The sequence below is a fragment of the Chiroxiphia lanceolata genome, chromosome 12, assembly GCF_009829145.1.
Source record: "Chiroxiphia lanceolata isolate bChiLan1 chromosome 12, bChiLan1.pri, whole genome shotgun sequence".
Taxonomy (NCBI): domain Eukaryota; kingdom Metazoa; phylum Chordata; class Aves; order Passeriformes; family Pipridae; genus Chiroxiphia; species Chiroxiphia lanceolata.
Genome location: NC_045648.1, coordinates 10,398,314 through 10,421,655, shown reverse-complemented (window position 1 = coordinate 10,421,655; position 23,342 = coordinate 10,398,314). Strand labels below are relative to the sequence as shown.

At 38.9% G+C, this 23,342-nt stretch overlaps 1 protein-coding gene across 4 annotated transcripts; it reads left to right on the top strand.

Moving 5' to 3' along the window:
- Window positions 1-62: 62 nt before the first annotated feature.
- On the top strand, window positions 63-23,338 carry HDC (histidine decarboxylase). Of its 4 annotated transcripts, none has more exons than XR_004359211.1 (15): window positions 63-2,221; window positions 2,641-2,796; window positions 3,616-3,788; window positions 4,809-4,922; window positions 5,657-5,779; window positions 6,612-6,746; window positions 7,629-7,772; window positions 8,025-8,091; window positions 8,905-9,067; window positions 9,173-9,263; window positions 10,420-10,518; window positions 11,213-11,314; window positions 11,486-11,840; window positions 21,062-22,024; window positions 23,244-23,338. XR_004359211.1 is itself a non-coding variant. In XM_032699770.1 (13 exons), the coding sequence occupies exons 2-13, from the start codon at window positions 2,769-2,771 to the stop codon at window positions 12,245-12,247; spliced, it is 2,001 nt and encodes a 666-aa protein (XP_032555661.1). In that variant the 5' UTR covers window positions 63-905; window positions 2,641-2,768; the 3' UTR covers window positions 12,248-12,432. The 4 variants fall into 4 exon arrangements, 2 of the variants coding, with proteins under 2 accessions (XP_032555661.1, XP_032555659.1); XR_004359212.1 differs by having other exon boundaries at window positions 21,062-21,233; window positions 23,244-23,323; XM_032699770.1 differs by lacking the exons at window positions 21,062-22,024; window positions 23,244-23,338 and having other exon boundaries at window positions 63-905; window positions 11,486-12,432.
- Window positions 23,339-23,342: the final 4 nt, after the last annotated feature.

The window sequence follows — 23,342 nt, the reverse complement described above, 5'->3', positions numbered from 1 at the left end:
GCATTAGAAGGTCAAAGCCTCTGTGTTGGGCACTTGGAGAAACATGAAGAAACAGTTTTAGGCTTAGAATGACCTTAAGGGTTGGGAGGGAGGAGTGGGCAGAGAATTGCATTGTACTGTACAAAACTTTGTCAAACAGGTCAAAATTTGACTTGAGTATATAGAATTGGCAGTTCGGAAAAAATTCTAAAGATCCTAGTATCGTTACATAGTTGATAAATTTGATCCTGATTGGCAGATTTGACCTAAAAATAATCAAAAGATAATAAAAATGAAAAACCCGGTGGTGAGTTTTAGAAGAACTATTTTCAAGGATATAATTATGCTGGTACTAGGACTTGAAGAAAACCTTGTACAGTGATTACCTGGAAATTGCTCTGGTTTAGGGATGTTTTCCAGAATTGTCCATAACGTCACTAGCAAATGCAGAAACCAGTCAGTTGAGATAAATGTGCTGCTTAGGCATTGTTCCAATTGAATTATTCCGTGATCAAAGTAATGTTTGTGTCCTCACATCCCACAAAATTGATGACAGTGTAATCTCTGTGAGTTCTTAGTAATGATAAGAGTCTCAGTCTGAGTGGTGAGAGTGGTAACGTTCACATCCAAATGGAGAGTTTCCCACGGTTGGGACAGCACAGACCTTTGTAGCGAATAATGAAATGAACCTTTTCTAATCATTCTGTTTCCTGTGAGCAAATATTCTATTCCTCGTTGTCCATAATGAAATCCTACTAAGTGCAGGGTAGCTATAACAAAACCTTATTTATCACCAGCAATATTTACCCTACCTGTAATTCATTATCATCTATTTTCTAGTTCTGAACAGGACCTGCTGTTCGTTCTCTTCTGCACAGAACAAGAGACCAAGCTGATGAAACTGTCACCTTTGAGCAAGGCATAGGGTATATGTCACATGAAATATTTATTGTATAGTTTAGCTCTGAAAACATTGTTAAAAATATTGTTCCTTCTTTGCTGTTCCAAAGTAAAAACAAAATGTAATTAGCTACCATCTGTTTCTTTGAACAGATGTCCATATATATTAAGTAATAGTTACTTATAATGAGCTAGAATCACAGTTCTGGGGAACTTTGGGCTCTTCTTGAGTTGGTCCCATGCCTGATGCACCTTCTCACCTTCCTTGTTCCCCTTTATGGGGTCATTTACAGTAAAGCCAAGAGAAGTTAATAAATTGATATGAAGTGTGTGGGCAGCTTGTTACTTATCTCCTGATGTTTCCAGAGAAATGTGAGAAAACAGATTAATATGCATATAGTATTTTTTTCACTTCTTTTAATGCCTTTTTATCAATTCGGATTTTTTTATTTCAGTACATTAATCTGATGTGTGTGTATCAGAGCATCTTTGTTATATCTAGAAAACACTTCCTTTTCAAATATCTAATTGCAACAGGAACTAGGAAGGGTTTCACAGTGTTCTGTAGACATTTTGCTGTGAGAACAATGTAACAGCTTTCTAGAACTTTGAAAGCGTTTGGGCTGTGTTTGGGTACATGAGGCAGAGAATTCAAGCTGCTCTGGCAGCCAGTTCTCTTCTGTGTGACGAGAACAGCAAAACTGCTGTCGTGTATCAGATGAAGGCTCTGCCTAATCTGGTGTCCTGTCTCCAGCAGGGCCTGCCCTGAGCAGGAGCCTAAGGTATAGCAAAAATAGGGCAAGAATATATTGTACTGGTAGTAGTTTCTCTTCCTGGTGCTTAGTCCACAAATCCTACCTCTCTCTTTGACCAGGGCTGCTTGGTACAGTGTACAGCAAGTGAAGATGGTAAGTGCTCAACAGTGAGTACAGTGTCAAAGGTTGTGCTGGCAGAGATAGGTCAGGATGTGTTTTCAGACCCTAAAACTGGAACAAGGGGGAATCTACATGGCTGTCCTTTCAAACAGAACAATCCAGGTGGAGGACTTGGAGGAATTCTGGAAAGACAAGACCAGATCCCAGTTCTTATGTGTATTATATGTGAGGAAAGCAAGCATAATGAGGGGAAAAATATGCATTTTCCCAGCTCAGCAATCTAGGGTGATATCCATGGAGGAACATCACCCTGATCTGTGTAACCTGCTCTGGTCTGGAAAGGCAGGAAACCCACTGAGAAGATCATTACTGCTTTGTATTGCAGTTCTGGAACTGGCAATAACTGTAAAGCCTTTCCTTTTAGCAGCACGGGACTGACAGCATAAAGACTGAAGATTTGTGGGGATGTAGGTATATTCTTATTGCTTTGGGGATTCTCAAAACAATTCTTAAAAAAACCTCTTTCCCTGTCTGCAGTGTCAAATTTGTTCTGTGCTGGTGCCTTGTTTTAATGACTAGCACAGTATTTGGGTGTGCTGGTGTAACATCTGCTGGCTTTTATTTGGTTTTGGAAGTTCTTGAGCTTTTTCTCTCCCACAAGTCTCCTTATAATATGCCTTATATTCACGATGTTGATTACTCTGAGACTTCTGAAAGATTGATTGAAAATGGGAAAGGGTTAGTGCAGAGGCAGCTCCTCTTAGCGATACACTATCTTACACATCAAAAGGGCACAGATGAGAACATGAGAGATTGTTAAAGCCCTCAGTTGGGAGGAGTTAGATAAACACTCACCAATAACCTGCCTACGTTAAACCTTTTCCAGAATGCGTGAGTCTGAGAGATAAAGGGAGCTATAAAGGGGGAAGCAGCCAGGAGGGCACCAGAGTGAACTGCCCACAGCTCCCGAGAGGTCGTGCCCCAGGTTTGGAGGTGCTTCTGTAAAGAATCAGTATGGAGCCAGAGGAGTACAGACAGAGAGGTGAGTGATCCTTGGCTCTTGCAAATAGGTATCACTTGCTCATGGAGATCAACTATGGTAGGGCTGGGAGTGGTCCCCAAAATTAGGATGGGCTATATACTCTTTATTTGCACACATGTCCTTGAGACTTGGATCTGCTAAGGCTGAGACAAAAATGTGTCCCAGGATTGAGTGTAAATTAATGGATTTAGAGTCCATTAGCCTTTTTGGTCTTACTTTTAAGATAGTGTGGGAAAGCTGCAAAACTAATTCTGAATAAACTTGTGGTAAGGGTTTATGCACAGTGGCTATTCCCCAGCTGACACTGTGATACTGGTACAGTTCTGGAGATGGGGAACAAACTTTAGTTCTAGGGGTAGAGGAGATTGCCTTAAAAAGTGGAGAAGAGGTGTGGAGCTATGCAGCTGTTTTCAGAGGATGCAAAAGGGGGTATGCTATAGTGACAAGGAAGTGTAGGGCATTATGAAAATTTAATGCCTGTGAAATGCAGTTTCAGTTAATTTTTAGGCAAGAAAGTCTAACCTCTCAGTAATCAAACAAACTGTACTTGTACCCTGACTGTGTTTTAAAGGTACATTTGAACTATTCAATGATGACACTGAAATAACCCTGTGAGTCTGTTCTGTCCCCATGAAGCCTGTTCTGGTAGCTGTGTCCCTGTGTTATTAGATGAGACTAGTACGGTGTAGGAGGGAGGTCAGTTCCACTGGCTGTGCTGGGAGCAGTATTCCAATGCTAATGACAGATTGTGTGGAGTGCTGGTACTGCTAGGTAGTTTTCACATAATTGAAACTCAAAACACTGGTTTGCCTCTTCCAGGGAAAGAGATGGTGGATTACATTTGCCAGTACCTGAGCAATGTGAGGGAGAGACGGGTGACTCCCGATGTACAGCCAGGTTACATGAGAACCCAGTTGCCGGATTCTGCCCCAATGGATCCAGACAGCTGGGACAACATCTTTGGAGATATAGAGAAGATTATTATGCCAGGGGTAAGCCATAAAGTGTAATCATGACAGGAAAAAGCCTTTATTGCCTGGGGTGAACACCAAATCCTGGGAATGCACAGGTTCTGCAGAACATTTATCTAAATGAGTAAAGTACCCAAAAACGTAGAATAAGTCTTGTAGACACGTCCACAGAAGGATTCCAGGGATTACTGTTGTGTTCCTACCTATAGTTTTAGGGGATAGACTGAATGTATTTTTGATGTATGTTATACGTTAACTCATATTTGCTTATAGGGAAACAAATTCACCAGTGTCAGAAATCATTAGCTTCACAATGTCTCTACGTACTGACCTGTATAATATCTATTTCAGAGATGTGGAGACTTGGGCACAGCAGTTGTGTACATGTAAGACCTGTCTCCTGTTCTTTGAATGTAAAGGTCTTGTTTCTCATATACATAAGTACCACAGATTCTGCTAAGGGAGTTCATATTATCAAATTACATGTTTTATTTAAGAAGTCCTTTCAGAGTCTATTCTCAAATTTTTTTATAGATGTTTGCAGAAACTTGATCTGATGTAGGAAAGGTACCCACATTACACATGCTTATGCTGATGTCCCACATAGAAACTCCTTCAGGTGTATAGAGGGGTTTATATAGTTGTAGATTGCTATGTGTAGCTACTTATTTTGTTTGACAAAATGAGCAAGAGCAACTTTGTTGCATGAATTCCCTTTATGAAGATAAACATTTTGATAAATATTTCTGACTCTGGTCTTTTGAACATGGCACAACATTCTTTCCTGTTCAGAATCTTCATCTGCCTGTTTAATTCAGATAAATGCTTTTGCTGTTGTTTGGAATTTATCTAACAACGACAGAGTGTTAGTACTGCACTCCTATTGATATTATCTCTGCAGATTTCTGCTAGCAGATGTATAGTTGCACATGTTATGTTGCTGTGATCCTTTTCCATCACTTTAAAGATCTAATAATTGTTACATCTCATGCAGAATTTTGTGACATTTCCAGATTTAACTTCTATATAATTCTGTTGTAGGTAGTCCATTGGCAAAGTCCACACATGCATGCCTACTTTCCAGCTCTGACTTCCTGGCCTTCACTCCTTGGAGATATGTTGGCTGATGCAATTAACTGCTTGGGATTCACATGGGTAATTTTTTTCTTTGGCTATTTTAGATATTCATTTCCTGTGTGTAATATGCAAGAGCAGGTCATAGTCATTCTTTCTTGTTCTCTGAGTCAGTCTAATTATTTGCTTTAACCAACTGTATGTTGTTTGCATAAGTGAAAAATTCACTTAAAAAAAACCCTCAAAAGGTTACCTATTAGTAAGAGGTGAATGAAGAAAATATACCACTAGAAATGTCTGTTTTCTAATTTTTTGCATATCCCACTGTGAGCATTGTTCCCCATCATCCAATCTCAGTGCCAAGATTGTTGCATAAGCACTGCAGGCAATAAAGCAACCACCATCCATTACTGCAGGCTAGATTGGGCTCCAGTCCAGTTCTCCTGCTCCTTTGAGAGAACACATTTCCTATTTTTCCTCTTCTGAAAATAATTGTTTGGTGGCCTGGCCCAAAATACCTGAGTATTTTGTGTCCTCCTGCAGCAGCTACGCAGCGCTACTTTGTTATAACTTTGCTTACCTCAGTAGCCTTCTGAAGCCAATGTTCTCCCCAGTGGTGAAGTTGCTGAGATTTTTAGGTGTGTGTCTCTGTGCAAGAAAGCAGTAGAAGCTCATAAACCTATAAGAAACTGATGGGTATTGTCTCCATGTAGCTGTATCACATCAGCACATTGCCTCCCTTAGCTCTCAGCTGGCAGAGAGATCAGTGCCCAGGGTGAATTACAGTCTGATTCTCTTTTTTTAAATTTTTCTAGGCCTCCAGCCCAGCCTGTACAGAACTGGAAATGAATGTGATGGATTGGTTGGCCAAAATGCTGGGACTTCCAGAAAAATTCCTGCACTACCATCCTGACAGCGTGGGTGGAGGAGTATTACAGGTAGGGGACATTAGAGGAGGTCTCATCAACGTTTTGTTTTCACTCAGGTGAATTTCCCTCTGGGTGGTAGTTTTCCTAGAGGCAAAACCAACAAGATTCTCTGTATGGGTCTAAATAGAGACAAATCCCAATTTGGCATTATTTTCCCAAATTTTAGTATAACGTAGAAGATTACAGAATAAGAATTGCTATTGCTTTTAGTGCTAACTGTGTTAGGGACGAGCATCAGCTACCCTTGTGACCTTTCTAAGGATAAATGAGAGTCAAACTTCATTTCTTCAGTCTGTTTCACATCACCAAATTATATACTAAAGTGATTCAAGTGATTCTTACATAATTGGAGAAGGAATCCTTGTCACTGTCCTTCTGCCACAGTCCTTAGCCACACAAAAAAATATTTTTCCTTTTTGTCATGTCTACTTTGTGTTTCTGAGAGGTGCAAGATCAAGGTCTGAACCTTGCCTCCTTTTGGAAGGCTTAAGCAAGTATCCCATGGAATCAGTGTTGAGGTTCTGTGTTGTTATAGGGGGTTTTGCTTACATGTGTAATTTTATGGGAAATAGTACATTTTATCTGTAGAACAAAAGGAAAATATGATTTATTTACTCCCCCCAACTCAGTCCTGCACATCAAAAATATACAGCAGTTAAAAGGCTTTGCTTTGTGTTGCTGGCCCAGAGAGCTGCTCATCAGCTAATGACTTTCCACTGCATCACAGAAAAGCGGTAGTAGGAATAAAAGAGGGGGTGGGCAGCTGAGTACTGACTTCAGTGAATCCCTGGCAAGATAGCAATGAAGTAGCAGTTACAGTAAATGAGCAATGTCTTTGCAGAGCACTGTGAGCGAATCCACCTTGGTTGCACTGCTAGCAGCAAGGAAGAACAAAATTCTGGAGATGAAGGTTTCCGAGCCAAACACCGATGAGTCCTCGCTCAATTCTCGCCTCATCGCTTATGCATCTGATCAGGTAGGTTCTTATGATTAGAAAGAAAACAAATGTGCTCCTGCTGTCTCACTCAGACTATGCAATGTGAACTCGCATTTCTCTACCAAGAGGCAAACACAGGAATGCCTCACAAGCATGAACCAGTTCCTCTAATACCGCTTTCTGCAGATGAGGAAATGAAATCAGTGTGAGGTGAGGTTTTGTAGGGTCCTGGCAGTCCTCAGGAGGCTGTTCCACATGACTCATTTCTAAGCTTCCTTCCTGTTTTTCACAAAGCCTTACCCCAGTAACTAGGTGCTGATCTCATGCTGCTCCAGCTCTTGTTTGTTCGCAGCCTCCTTCCACTCAGAACAGGCATGCTCAAGGCGCTGTTCCTCAGTGCTGCTCCTGGCTGTGGGCTCCACTCTGGGCCTCTGCCTGCAAACCTCTTCTGTCTCTGGGCTCCTGAACTAAACAATTGTATTTGCATGCGAAAACTGCAACAGGAGAGACTAAAAGGACTTCTTCTTTTGAGGTGTTTTGGTCTACCCAGAAATAAGCACACTTTGGGGGATTTATCTTCTTATGGCAGGGAGGAGGGAATAAACTGGGGATGATCTGTTTCTAGAGGTTCCTTTAAGCACTGAGTTTTGATAAATGGCCCTTCAAACACAAGATGAGGGTGCCTATCACTATATTTTTTTAGAGACAAGTACCCAAATAAATGAAGCATTCCTTGGAATTACAGTGTACTATTTCTGATAGATATTTACAAAGAAGTCACTTTCAGACTTGTATTAATATGGATTACAATAAGGACATTACCTCTGCATTTCTTGTCACCACTGTCTTTCATAAGGCCATAACTTACCACAGCTGTTCAGCCTCAGAGCTTGAGTTCTTACTGGTTTTCTTATTTTAAAGGCACATTCTTCTGTAGAAAAGGCCGGCTTGATTTCCCTTGTGAAGATAAAATTTCTGCCTGTGGATGAGAACTTTTCCCTCAGAGGTGAAACTTTGAAGAAAGCCATTGCAGAAGACAAGAAGAAAGGCCTTGTGCCAGTCTTTGTATGTTCAACTTTCTGGCTGAGGGTATTGGCACAGTGTTGTGTTCTTAATGTCAAGATAAAATTACATCTGAAACATTTCTTATTGTGTTAAAATACATCTACTGAATGTTAAAATGTATAGAAGGGTGTCTGTTTTATCAAATGTATATTTTTAGTGTTTTGACTGTCTACCTAACCTGCCCACTTTTAAAGTGCTGCATCCATTTATTAAAAAAACCCAATTCATCTTAACAGGTTTGATTTCTTCTAGGTTTGTGCAACATTGGGTACAACTGGTGTCTGTGCTTTTGACAGTCTCTCAGAACTGGGTCCAATTTGTAAGTGTCTTTTTTTTTTCCTGATTTTAAACTATGAAAGCATATAAAAGATAAGGAGACTTTTGCATGCCAAAAAACAAGGAGAGTAGAGACACTGATCAGCTGAGTTTTTCAGACATATCTCAGGGATTGCTGAAGTCAGTACAGGACTTTGCAGTGATTTCTGTAAGTTTTAGATCAGGATGCTAAAATACATTCTATTCAAGATGGATGAAATTTGCCAACTGATAAATCTTTAATGTGGTTATTCAGGAAATACAGACTGTGCAATACTGTTATGGGATGGATACATAAACATTTAACCTAGCAAAGGAGTTTTGAAAGTAGATTCTAGTAGGACATCCTTTGGATCCACCAGTTTCGTAGGTAAATTTGTCATGATTGCAGATTCTGTTCCAGCATCAATTCTGCCCAGTAGCTTTGGAAGACCTGAGGTGCTTTCTCATATGGGTCAGATTGTGGCTTCTGTTTCTGGGTCCTTTTTGCTTGCCCCACTGTCTTTGTTCTGGCTTTGTGCAACTGAGTGGTACGGGGGAATTTCATGTAGTAAAAGGGCAGGGGAGAGAAGTCAATCATTAAGAAGTCCCACTCACATCAAATATGAAATAGTGAATTTTGTTGTAGTGTCCACCTGATTTCAGCATTATCCTATATTTTGGGGTTATGGATCCACAGCTTTAGAATAAAACTAGATTGTCAATTGTTTGTCTGCCTCCTCCAAAAAAATGCACCTGTTTTTTTCAGAGAGGAGAGATTAAACATGCACTTTGATTCCTTATGTCCCTTACATAACAACAATCTCAATTCCATCAGGTGATGCTGAGGGACTCTGGCTTCATATTGATGCTGCATATGCAGGAACAGCATTTGTATGTCCTGAATTTAGGCTGTTCTTGGATGGAATTGAATATGCAGACTCCTTTACTTTTAACCCTTCTAAATGGATGATGGTTCATTTTGACTGCACTGGATTTTGGTGAGTAAAGGCAAAATGCAAACACCATGACAAGAATAACATGCAAACTGCAAAGTATTTCTCTGCACTTATTTTGCTAAACCCAGTTCCTTCTACAATTGATAGGGTTAAGGATAAATACAAATTACATCAAACCTTCAGTGTTAACCCTGTCTACCTCAGACATGCCAACTCAGGAGCTGCAATTGACTTCATGGTAAGTTATTATTTAAGTTGATATTTTATATTGCATATAAAATGTTCAAACAGACTGTGAAATTCCTCACACTCTGGAGCATGCTTATCTTATAGATGATCTGATTGCATAAATCCAATTATACTTAGATCCTAATACAAAGTAAATAATAAAACTTTAAAGTGATCTGTGGTTATGAAGATTGATTATACAATTGCTTTCAGATTGAAGTACTTAAGATTTTTACACAGATAGAGATCCAGCCTTGCCTTTTTAATGAGAAGGGTCACTTCTGTGCATTGTGTTGCTGAAGTAATTCCTACTGATGCCATTTTGGCTGAATTTCTTGTATCTCTGACATGTAATAAAAGAGAGAAAGGAGTAAGCAATGGAAACATGATGCTCTGAAACAGCGGAAGACTGAATTACATTTTTCTTCAGATTAAGGTATTCATAGGAGAGCCAAGAGGCATTTCACTTTAGATACCTCTTACAGCAGATTTCAGTACAGTAATACAAAGGAATATTCACTGCCAATTATTTCTGCTATGATCTCACCCTAGTCCTGAAAAGATAATTGTTTTCTTGAAATCAATAGTGCTTTTCACTAGAGTGCAAGTGGAGGGAGGGATGGAAAAAAAAGATATTGAGTCCCTCTTGTGGTTAAATTGGATCCTGCATGTAATTGTGAGACTGCCTAGGAATACTCCTTTATATGTTTTCTCGCTCTTTTGCTTGCAGTAGGTGCTACTTTGTCTGGAACTACCTACCCCTGTATCAACTCTTGTTCAGGATGGCACTTAAATATGCAAATTACAGGAACTGAAGTGAGCACTCAGTCTTAAAGCATAAATGGCCACATCTTAAATTGATCATGCTCTTAAAATGCAAAAAGTTGTTGTTATTGGCTGATAATTAACTTAAAATTCTAATCATGTCTAGGCCATAGATTAAGAGGAATAGCAAAAATCTTATTTTTGCAAATAATTGAAAAATATGGAGATGCAGTGTTTCTTTGATGGCTGTTTCCTAGGCTTAGCAGATTTTCAGTAGTATGACACTGTTTGCCTCAAAAGAGATTTCTGACCTGAGTCTGAAGCAATAGGTGTAGCAGCGTAAGGGGAACCCTCCTTTCTGTTGTTTCTGCACTCACTGAGGCACTGTTGTGTTTTCACAGCACTGGCAGATTCCACTGAGTCGCCGATTCCGGTCTTTGAAGCTGTGGTTTGTGCTTCGCTCGTTTGGGGTGAAAAAGCTTCAAGCTCACGTCCGACATGTACGGTTGCATTGTTAATTCACATACATGTGTTATGTTCATTTCTTGGTAGCTGAGGTTAATAAGGTCAGAGGTTCAAAGATGAGTAACAGAAATCCTCTGACATGCAAAGCTTGCATGTGAACACTAAATGTGTGCTCTTAAGTAATCTATAAAGATTAACTGCGTAGACAAAACGTTTCCTGTCCCCTTCTTGGAAGCAATAGGCAATGGCAGGCGAGTTGGTAAGTCACAGCCTTCTTGCACGTTACTGAGTACTAATCTGTAGGAGCTGTCTTTGAGGCAGCTGTTTGAGAGGCAGGCTGTGATGAAAGGCTGAACCCACCACTGTGAAAATGTACAGGCTTAAGTCTCTGATGGAGAGTAAGTACAAGGATCGTATTGTGGATCAATGGTTGCCGCAAAAGGACTCCAATCTGAGAAGGCGCATTGTTTTCAAATGTTCTTCTAGAAAATCCCTATGTATAGTCCAATTACTCATGTTCATTGTCAAGGGTTTGGGCAAGTAGACAGACTTTAAAATTCTTAACTTTGTTGTCATTCTTCTGTTTTCTGCTATCCATGCATTGAAATGATGTGTTTTAGTAAGGAAAGGAAGTCTTTTTAACTATCTAATTTAGTGTTTTACAGTGGGTTTGTGACAAACCAATATATAACTTGGGTTATAGGTTAATTAAGTTATTCTTAATTGTAGGGTACCGAAACAGCCAAATTCTTTGAGTCCTTGGTTAAAAGTGACCCGCTTTTTGAAATTCCTGCGAAGAGGCATCTTGGACTGGTTGTGTTTCGGCTAAAGGTAATGATTAGACCTTTTGTATGTCTCTTTGGAGTGAATTGACCACAGCTGATCTCTCCCCAGACGTTAAGAACTGTGAATAAAGAATGTAAGAATTTGTGATCGCAATTCTTAGAGATGTTTGGATGTCATTGGAAATTCTAATTTTTTTCTTATTCACATTTAAAACAGGGTCCCAACTGGCTGACAGAAAAACTCCTGGAAGAACTAAGCAGTTCTGGCAGGCTCTTCCTCATTCCAGCAACCATTCATGACAAGTTCATCATTCGCTTTACTGTAACTTCCCAGTTCACAACCAGGGAAGACATTCTGCGAGACTGGAACATCATTCAACACACTGCAGCCCAAATTGTTAGCCAGAATTATGGGCTGCACTGCATCAATTCTGATGGTGGGGCAAGAATCCCTGCTATGGTAGTAGAGCCCAGTTCTGATGCCATTAGTAATGCTTCCCAGCTTTATCTAGATGGAGGGAAATCTAAACCACCTTCCACAAAAACGGTAGTTCAACCTAAGAAGTTATCGGTGAGTCCCAGTACATGTGTGATTAGTCAACAAGTGAAAGGTCAAGGGGATCCTCTAGATGACTGTTTTCCAGAAGATGTCCAAGATGTTACCAAACATAAGTTAACCTCTTTTTTATTCAGTTATTTATCTGTTGAAGGCAAGAAAAAGACAGCACGTTCCCTTAGCTGCACCAGTGTGCCAGTGACTGGTAGTCTTGAGCAGTGTAACCCCAAAGCTGCAGCCACTGACAAGGAGGAGTCTCGTGCAAATGCCAGGGTTCTTTCCAGCCTGCCTGAAGACATGATGATGTTCAAAAAAAGTGCCTTCAAAAAACTAATTAAGTTCTACAGTGTCCCAAGCTTTCCAGAGTGTAGCATTCAGTGTGGCCTTCAGCTGCCTTGTTGTCCTCTGCAAGCCATTGTTTAACAAGTAAGAGAGCTTGGTCCTTAGAAAGAGAACCAAAGTTTGCTTAATCATATGCAATACCACGTGTTCTTTTGTTCAATATGTAAGCAGAGGCAATGACCACTGAGAAAATTACTGTGCTTTTACTGGTGAAAACCTCATATATTTATAGATTAAAATGTCAAATAAATCTTGTAGGCATATAACATGAAACCCTGTGTTTTGTAGACTGTGGTAAAGAAAATGCCGATTTCTGCCTTATCCCTCCATGTTCTAGATGCAGAGGAGGAATTTACAGTCTTCTAAGCTATTCCTCAAGATAAGCCTTTTCCACTGTTCTCCAATTACAGGTTCCTCATAGAGGTTTTCAGCTCTATAGAGATTTCAGTCATGAGTTAGTTTGCTTGCTGAGGCAGTTAAACTTCAGGCCACTATCTAGCGATGCTCAGTCTTGCAGTGGCAACTAGAATTCAACAGTATAAACAATAATTATGTCAGCATTACTAGGCATTTGGATAGCCTCAAAATTTGAAACAAACTGCATTTCTCCAGTTCCTCTTATTTTCTCTAATGTTTACTCAGCCCTAGAGACCTGTGTTTAGTCAGTGTCGTGTTCCTTCTGATACTTTTAATTTAACACTAAGTTTTGGGTTGTTCTCTGAAAATACAAAGCAAAGCCCTGTTATGCATTAGTCTGTGCTGCACACTGGGACAATCTGTTTTTCTTCAGAAATCCCAAGGGGTGAAGGTGTGTTAGTCCACTGCTAGATATAGTTTTGTTTATTCAAGTAGTTCTCATTAGTATAATACTTTTAACAGGCAACTGCTAATGCATATGTTGTTTGAGGTTAATATATCATGAAATGTGTCACATATGACGTGGCATGATTTTGAAGTGGCTGCTACTTTTCTGGTTTTTAAGTTATTTTTGTGAAGGAATTACTAATCCAGATGGGTTATTTTGTGCTTTACTAACGTTAAGGACTGCCTTGGTGTATGTTGATACTTTTGCCCAAACAGCTGTCACTTGGCTAGAAATTGCACTATGTAAACTTCAGTGGTTTTGCTGAACCAAGCAACAATTTCAATTTTATTAGCCAAGGGACAAGAAGTGCTTTTTTTATTGACTCCGTTGTCTGCTAGGTTTTATACTTCAGTGGGTGCTCAGTTAATGGGTTTATGACTTCCCATGGATGCTCCATTTCCATAGTCTTCTCATTTCCAGCTTTCATCCTCCTAATGCTTTATGGAAGTACTTGAAAACCAGGTACCTTTCTGCTATAGCTCCACAATAGCTGACATTCACAAAACTCTGCATCAATATCCTCCAGGGGGGATGGATTGAATTTCAAGTTGCCTGCAGAGGTCACAAGGGACTGCATAATTTAAACTTAGATAATAACCTTATATGAATTTAACTTATATAATGAACACCTCAGTATTTTGAAATGGAAGCTCCAAAATTAACCATCCAAAATAAATAAATAATTACATAAAAATGTAATATTTTTTGCCAAGTATTACTAACATTTGTTACTGTCACAGCTTGAATCTGAGCTCCAGCCCCAGTGAATGACGCACAGGCATACTGGGAGGGTTAGTTCCTTCATATTTGTAGGGTGCAAGGAACTATGATTATGTGGTACTGATTATTTGCCTGTTTCTGCCACTGTGTCAAGCAGTGCATAGGTTCCCCTTGACTTCAGCTACGAAATCCTAATTGGTCAACACTTGCTTATACTCAGCTTTAGACAATAGAAATCTGTTTCATTAACAGGAAATACAGTTCATGAAATTTATTCACTACTCTTTTCTCAGTTTCTGTGCTCTGTTCTCTCATTTGCTTTTTTTCCTGCCTACTTCTATTTTCAGTTCTTTGTAAGGGGCTTGTTGCTACAGTGCTCATTTGCTCTATTCATAGAGCAGGAAAGGAAGTTAAAAATAAAGAAAAGCTAAACCTTGTCAGATCCTATAGAGCTCCTTAGACCTGGGAGACTTCCACTCTGCAGGTGCCAACATCCAAGACTTTGCAGGGTTTGCCAAGAGGCAAGGATATCTTGCTTTGATCCACGAGATGTCACCAGCGGGCAACAAGTAACTGGAAATTTGCATTAAATTGGGATTCAGGCTCCCCGTACAAGACAGGGAGCATGGGAAAGCCCAACACTCCTCCTGCTGCTAACCACAGGATGCTCCAGGCTGCAGCATTTTCTGTGCAGACAGCCTCCTCTCTTCTCTCTTCAGTTTTCTATTTTGTTATGATTTGATGGGAGATTACACTGTAATGGTACAAGACAGCATGCAGCATTCTAGCTAGCTGTGTGACAGAAATTATACCATGAAGCAACACTTACTTAATTACTAGTGAATGGCAGAGATCTGGGATTCAGAGTGGATGACTTGTGACTTCAGTGAACTGGTGTAACAGGCCAGCTGTGTTTGTTCTTTCCTTACCTGTGTCACCTGACACTTCTCACTGAAATTCACAGCTGGGTGTTTTTCAGGATTGCTAAACTGAAGCCTTTAAGGGTAATTTTTCAGTTTCAAATGTCTTTCTGTCACATTTCAAATTCACAGCTACTACAGTTTCTATTAAATGCTTATTTGCAGTTTTACCACAGTTTTTCTGGAAGGTTTCAATCAGATGTGACAGGTTGACCTGATCTAATTCATTGGTGCAGCCAAAAGGGGTGATTCTGTTTCCCTGTCCTCCTTATGTGATCTCCTAACTCCACTGCCTCCCTTGCTCCAGCTCTGGTGCTCTTCTGACAGTTCAGTGATGAATTCAGCTCACTAAGCCAGCAGAAAACTGTTTTGCTGGGTGAGTTCTCTGTTGACTCACTGAGTAGAACTGGCTTTTAAGGAATCATGTTAGTACCAATATTGGGACTAATACATAGGAAGGAATGAGGAAGTAATAAGCACCAGCTTGATCTCCCACCCCTACATGCTACATCCCAAGTTCTCCCTCTGTTCCCTCCCACCTTAGGAAGGAATGCAAGGTGTCTATTAACCAGGCAAAATAATTTTTGTAAATGTAAGAACCAAGTTCTTAGTCTATGGAGAGATAAATCACCGAACCTACTCACGGTGGAGTTCAAAGCCATTCCATTTTCACCCTCCCTGCCTGGCAGAGGTTCAGGAGATGAAGGTCAGTGAAATACATGCTCTGGCACTACTTAAACTGTGCTAGCATCAGCAGTTTATTGGTATTTTTCCATATCTTTCCCAACTTCTGAGGGATGATGCTTACAAGTCTGTAATGCATCAGGATGTCTAGTAGGTCAGCTGGGTGAGCTGAATTGACATCTTTGTTCACTGAAATAATTTGCAATCACCCACTTTGAAAAAAGTCTCCTTCAAAAGGAGTGAGCCACTCCTGTGACTAGAATTTCCAAGCAAGTTTTGTCTAATGAATTACCCAGCTCCCTCCTAAAATCAAGAAATCTTGATGTTATAGGGTGCCTTTACTTTGCTGCAGCTCTTTTATGTTCCTTTATGTTAATTACATTGCTTTTGAAAGATAAAATGGTGCAACCTGGCTGGAACTAAACATGCCATGACTTGTTAGACAAAACCATATAGACAGTCCAGATTTGTGTGCTATATGCTTCTGTTCTTCTTAAATTTATCGGATCTGAAACCTCCTTCCTTTTCAAGAAATTGGCATTTTGCAGCTAAGAATTTGTTTTGCTAGAAAATTGCCTACTGAATCTCCTTGCAATAACCGTGTATTGAAGCTAAAAATCTTAAACTCTTTTGGATTGAGTGGTGAGCTTAGATTTAGCTCTCTGCTCATTTATGACTGGCTAAAGAAATTCTAGGTGAAGCTGTCTGAGTCACAGTGAGACTCATCTTTCTGTGCAGAGGTGTTAGAAGCAACTGCTATGAAATTCTAGGAACAAAATTGTAATAGTCTACTGTGACATGTGAGAGATTCCTGGTGTTGGATGGTAACTAGATTCTTGGCATTCTTGTCTTCCTTGGATGGACATGGTTGGGATTCACCAGAGCAGATGTGCTTTCCAGGATCAGTGAAGGGAGCTGTCAAAGCTCAGGAATTAGCTCCTCTTCTAATACAGAAACTCCAAAGGGAGCCTTGCTCAATTCTCTTTCATGAAGTTGAGAAAATGTTTCCATCCCATAAATAGATTTTGAATTGTATAGGCTCATTACATATACACAGCCAAACTGCTTCCAGAGCTATGCCAGCAGAAGTCAGTTCAGAGTTCAGTTAGTTGTGTTAATTCAGGTATCCTGGTCATTGCAAGCAAGCTCCTTGTGCTCTCCTCTGCTGAGGACCTCTTATCTGTCAATAATTGGAGTGGCCAAGGGGAGATGAAAGGGTAAGGATTAAGAAGAAAGCTTGGGTGAGAATTTAAAATTACTCCTTTCCACCAAAGTCTGACTTCACTTTTTTTCACTTGTGATGGAAGAGTAAATGATGTCCATGTGTCCAAATCCAATGTTGTTTTTTTAACCACAATTTTAAGCTTGAATCAGATTCAGCATAAATCTCACTATGAATTTATTAAATCCTCTGAATGAGACACTCAAATCAAACCCTACTTGTATAACTTTTTACTGTCCTACCATCAAGGCAAGATTATACTCAGCAAACTTTTCAAAGGCAGTAGAGTATAAGCAACATTCACAGGTGCTGCCAACAACAGAATCAAGTGGTGGAATGTGCTTATCAAAGAACTGTGTTTTCTTAGAAAAACGGGAGGGGGGAGAATATGCTTTGCTCTCACAACCTTATTTACTGAGCAGCAGCAAACTAAACAGACAAGTTCTGCCCTCTAGTTCAATCTAAGGGTACTTCAGCCCCCTTCACATGAATAAATTGCATGCATGTGCTAGAAAACAGTGGCTTGAGTAATTCCTCAAGAAACTGCATAGGGTGACTGAGGTTCTGTGGCTTATTCCTCTTTTCAAGGAATCTCTTCAAAGCATTCTATGGTTCAGTGTAGAAAGGAGAAGCAGAGGAAAGCTGCTTTTTGTACTCCCTAAAGTAAATAGAAGTCTAATAACTTTGGTGCCTTGGGCTGTCCTCTCTTGAAACTTGGTATGGATAACAGGTTACTGGAGAGCCAAAGCTTCCTGTCTCTTCCAAGAAAGAAAGTGGAACAAATGCTAAGTATTTCAACAAAAATCATGGAACCTCCCTTCAAATTAGGAGGTTAGTAGCTTACTTGCAGTTGCTTCTCACATAATGGTTAAAGGAGTCATAATTTGTGAAACGGTTGTTCAGATATATAATGTGATATGGCTGCAATTTTAACTGCAGTGAAAAGAAGGGGAGTGAAAAGAAAACTGGATGCAGTTGTTATTTCAGGGGCACAGCAAAGTTACATTAATAATTTCAATAAATATTATTCTAGAAAGATGTGAAGCAGTTTCCCAATTTTAAATGCTTATGTACAGCAGGCTATGTTGCAAAACCATATATTTGAGATGCAAGAGATTTCAAATGTACTAGGGCCATGAAGTTCACTTGGCAGACCTGAGAGAAAGTATCGTCACAGAACTGACCCTAGAAAATGTTGGCAGATCATGTTACTGTACACATGGAAATGCTGGTCTGAATGAAATCTATCCCACCAAGTGAAGTGCCTCTTGCTGTATGAACCTCCAGCATTTTTCAGTAGTTAGCACTGCACTGCCTCTGGAAATGACACAGTGTAAAATGTCATGGATTATGGCCACCAAATCCTTTGCCTTCACAGAACTTTCATCAGCTCTGTCACCTTTCTATAATAGAAATGTGACATCTAAAATTAAAACAGCTATTTATGTGCTGGTACTCATTTATATGCACATACAGTGTAGCTAATCACACTGTGGATTTCAGCAAGCTCTGTTTGGAAAAGAATTTCATTATTAAAGCAGTCATTTCTATGGTGTAACATGGTTTGTGAGTAGCCAGAAGGACAGTAGAAGCCTTACCGTCCTGAAGCCAGGTGGATATTTTTATTTGAGTAAATTTTATTTGCTCAAAGTTCCAAAGATTTGGGTTTTTACTACTTTTAAGCCCAAAGTTTTGTCTAACAATTATCTCACTAGAGCTCTGTCATTGTGTTTTCTATTTCAATTGCAGCTTGTATCTCCTCCCTGGCCAGTGTCCTGCCCTTCACATATGTGTACCTCTACTACCTGTACTGTTTCCTTTGCTCAGTTACTGAGTCTTGTTTTGAGTAGGGATATATAACTGTGTTTCTCTTCATCCATTTTGGCTACTTGGTTCCCAAAAAAGGAGTAACATTATTTCATAAATTATCAGACATGCTTGAAATTTAGTGCAATACACTAATTTGTGAATTATATACTTTGAAATGAATTTTGATTGTATATGTGATTTGATTGCATTTTGCAACGAAATTTTAAAGATATTTTAACAGAAAGATATGAAGAGCAATATTTGCATAAATAAAATAATACACTAGGAATTGACTCGTACCAATGGACTAACAACCTTAGAAAATTGTGATCTATTGCTACCTACGTTTCAAATACAAACTGAAAACATCTACATAAGTCATCTGCTTTCAGTCATGAGATGTTTTGATTTCTGAAAGACAAGGAAGGTTTTAGCCTTGCTTCCAGGAACAGAAGGTTACATGACTGTGGGTTGTGTATGTGCATATATATGTCTGTGTCTGCTCCCTCCTTCCCCTCCCTGTAACTTGAACCTGTTGGCTGCTTTCAGACAAATTTGAGAAAGGGTCATAGGTCTCAATGGTATTAAGTTCCTACAAGTTCTGTGATAATAACTGAGTGGGGATAAAGAGACCCCTGAAGTGCCCCAGCTAACAAAAAGGAGGCAGAGCTGTCAGATACCAGTGTGTCCACATAATGGAGACTCCTTACAAATTCTGATCTGTGATTATATTAAATGCCATCCAGTTTATGATTATGATTTATCATTTACCATATGAATTACACAAAAAGATAGGAGATCACTTTCACTTAATTCTTGTAGTCACAGGAGTGTTTCATTCTGTGGTCAAAGCTCCATTGTAGCAAAGTGTGTTTGGTCTGATGGAGAATTTGGCATTCAGTGTGTCACACAGTGAAGATGTCCTGACAAGAAAGAACACAAAATCTTCCAAGAATTACACAGAATTGACTTGTGGGGAAAACTACAGGATTTGTCCTTCCATAGAAGACAAAATAGGCAGAACCCATGTAAAGTTTGTCAAGAAATTTAAATTGGGCTCAGTGAAGCTGGGATCAGGGAGAAAGGATTTCCTGCCATTTTATGTATGTAGCTTGTTTGATTGGATAAATATAATTATGTATTTTGAGTGTGAAGAATGATGAAGCAAGATTTATATTATTTAATTAAAATTGAAATATCTTTCAAAGTACTTTGAAAAGAGTACATTGTTTTTAGCTCTTTTTATAGATCACAAGTAAAAGTAAAATATTTTAAATTAGAGGAATTGTTTCAATTATGTGTGGAAAAATATTTTTACTGGTTTTGGAGTTCAGAGTTGACTACAAAATTATGACCTTAAATGAGGAAAAAAAACACCCTCATTTTAATATTTTGAGGTGCATTTATTCTTTTCAGTTGGAACAGTCCAGACTTCTGAAATTCAGGAAGTTTGAAACTTGCTTTCTAAGAAGCATACTGAATTCTTCTGTGTTGCTCCTGATAGCTAACAGATAAGATTTGCTGTGCCAAATTCTCTTCCTGTGGGTGCAGTCTGTTGGAATTTAGCAAGCAGTATCCTTTTCAAGGCACTGGAAGGAAGGCACTGAGGTCTCTCATGTTTGTATTTCTGAGCAGATTAAGTTTCTGTAAGTAAGGTAAAAACTGTTGAGTATATGTAAATATTAAGACCAGCTCACACTAGATATACCAAATTGGTTTAATAGGTAATATAACAGAAATACTGGTAAGAAAGGGTAAGCTGTTCCTTAACCTTAAATATCATGTTCCCCAAGTGCTTCAGGCATGTTGCTGTACCACATTACAAATCTAAACAACAGCAATTAAGGACCTCAATTCCTGGGCAGATGGAAATTCATATTTAAGCAGCAGTATAATCCCTTGAGACTTCTGTTTCTCCAATAGAGATAGGTAAAACTAAGACCAGACACTGTCCTAAAACATAGACGAGTTTATACTTCAATCTTCAGTAACACTGGTCTTGCTGCCAAGGATAACTTCTCTCTGCTATGTCTCCTGTTGCTTTTTCTAGTTCTATAGTTTTAAATTACAATTTTACTACTTAATATCTTATTAATATCTTATTCTCTCATGCTGCTGGTCCAGAATGTTGCTCTTCATTAACTGGAACCACATTGCTTTAAATGGATTACCTCATTATCAAAATGAGATAAGCCTGCAAGGCACCTTATGTCATTCAAAAATGATGGATAGAATATTACAAAACATGCATTGAGCCCCATTAAAAAAAACAAATCACCACTTGCTAGTTAATATTTATAGGCCAGATCTCAGCAATAGCAATGTGAAGCTCCTTTTTCCGTTTCAAGTTAAAATTCCATACTGAGGTGAAGCCTGGAGGAGAAGAAAATATATTTACTAGATCAGCACATGATTTTAAAATAATTGGCAAGCTTTTGGTTAATGAGCTGAGCTTTCAAGGTATTCCAATAATTCTAGCAATTTGTGTAATAACATTAATGATGTGATCTTTCTAATAAGATTTTTGATCTAAAAAGCTCAGTGCCTGCTAAGTCAACCACATGTTTAAGTAAATTTCTTGTATTTGAATGAATGAATTTGGCTTGCTATAAGTTTTAATAATCATCACTGGTGATGTGTTCCATGATTTATGTCTCTGTTAAAATGTACACGGCTAGATCAAGTCCTTCTGTAGAAGAGGAAGAAGATAAAAAGAGCTGCCTAATATAGGAAAAGCAAGAGGACTCTCATTTTGATGCCAAAGAAGGGACTGTAAGGAATGACACTTCCATACACCACAGATGCAAACTGTATGAGGTCTGTATTGGACATGAAGGAACAAAAAATGTAAGCAAAGAAATACAAATAAGTAACTGTTTAGGAGACAAACAAGGGTTTTTTTTGAGTGATCCCGAAGATGGTCAGGTAGGACAGAAGTGCAGTGATACCACTAGAGTGCATTGTAGATGGTTAGTGCATGGACAGCATTGCAGGTATCAAGGCCCATGTGAGGGCAGTCTGGGGGTCAAATGACTCGTATAAAGGCTGGGAGAAAAACGCTATTTACCATGAGTGAAATTCTCTAGGTCAGACCATAAATGTGCCAGTTAGGAAAAGGAAAGTATTTCTGCTTTGATTGTACTTAGATGAAGACTGGTTTGTGTCCAGGAGGAGCTACTGCTAAAAAAGAAAGAAACAGACCTGTGAGATATGGGAAAGAATGCTTTCACTAAAAAAAATTGTGAGCAGAAATGATTCAGTCCAGAAGAAAAATAACAAAAAAAAATGGTATAGCATTCAGCAAAAGCTTATTGCAATTATGGAGAGGACAATTTTAGGGACCCTGTAAAGCATCAAACACGTGTAGTAAGTAGGGAAAGAAGTAGTGTGCAGAGTCAGAAAAACTATGTAAACTGAGTTGATAAAGAATGATCCAAAGGTCCAAAACTAGCTGATAAATTGAAAAGGACAGAAAAGGAAGCAAGACCTTTGGATTTAGCCACAAGCCAATCATTAATTTTTTTAGAAGGTCAATGCGAGTAAAGTGACCTTAGCAAAATCAACTGAATCTTATAACAAGTATTTGAGCAGAACTAGCATAAACTTAGGACTTGAGGGTTTTTAAAAAAAAATGACTGGTAACTAGGAATTAGACAGCATCAAGAAAATTCCTTTTGAAATTTAAAAAGAATAATCCTTTTATACTTTTTGGCACAAGAATAGTGTTTGATGTAATTATGTTACAAATGACTCCTAAAAACCTGAGTGAGTAATAAGAAAGTTCTGCAGTCATATGAAACTGGGTAACATGTTCTTGGTATCATGCTAACTAAAATAATTAACTTTTCTCCAAGAACTATGTAAATTCACGGAAAACTTGTACTGTGCTATTTGTCCTGGGAAGGTGTAGTGTTTACCCGTGTCAGAAAGGCAAACTGCTGAATGAATAATTACTTAGTAGAATAAGTCTTGCTTACTCGTATTATCTAAGGCATGTAAAAGCTGTGGCTGATTTGCTGTATTCTAAACATTCTATTATGTTTTAATATATGTTACTACTAGTGATGTTTATCTTTTTCTGCTGTAGGTATGTCTGCTGAGTTCACTGGCACTGCCTGTGATCTTGCATATACCAGTACTGTTAAATATTGTGTCTGTTCACAGCCGTGCCCCACTGTACCAGCTCTGGAGAGCTGGAGGAGTATTGAACAGAGCACTGCTTGGGTGATAAAGGCAGAAGCAAAAATCACGTGCAAATAAAGATGCAGATTTTTTACAATGTTAAGCGGAATAACTCGGATAAAAGTAATTTTTGCTGTGTCTGTTTTTTACTTTTGTAAGGCAAAACCAGATGATTTACAAGTGAACTTATGTGCAAAGTTAAGAAAGTGCAGAATAGCGCAATCAGGCTAAGAGGAACACACTAAATATGAGTAGAGCTGGTAGCAAACATATTTCTCCTTGTAGACAGTTTCTGTTGAGTAGAAGTGTTTTTGAAGATATGTCTGTTGATTTTATCAGGGAGAGATTTTTGCAGGGAAACATAAGTATAGGTCTATGAGAAGCTAACTGGTTTAGGTTTTAAGTTGACTTTTCATTGTCATAAAGATTTTGAGAAGCTGGAATTTGAAATCTTTTAGGATATTCTTTAAACAGCTCCTCAATAATTAAAGAGTTAAAATATTTATAGGTGAATCACAAACACTTTAGGTTGTGTAGTCTAAAAATCTGAATTCTCAACACATGAAATATTGGAATTTTTGGTAAAATTGAACCTGTTTACTACATGTTTAATGAAGAACACGCATATTTGATGACTAAAAATGACTGAATTACACGCTTCGGTACGCTTTTTAGAGCAGCATTTTAAACGTGACTGGAAATCTCCAGAGGCAGATTGCTGCTGAAGAGCCCTTCGTGGAAATGAAATCCCTGACGGCAGCTGCAGGCGGGCGG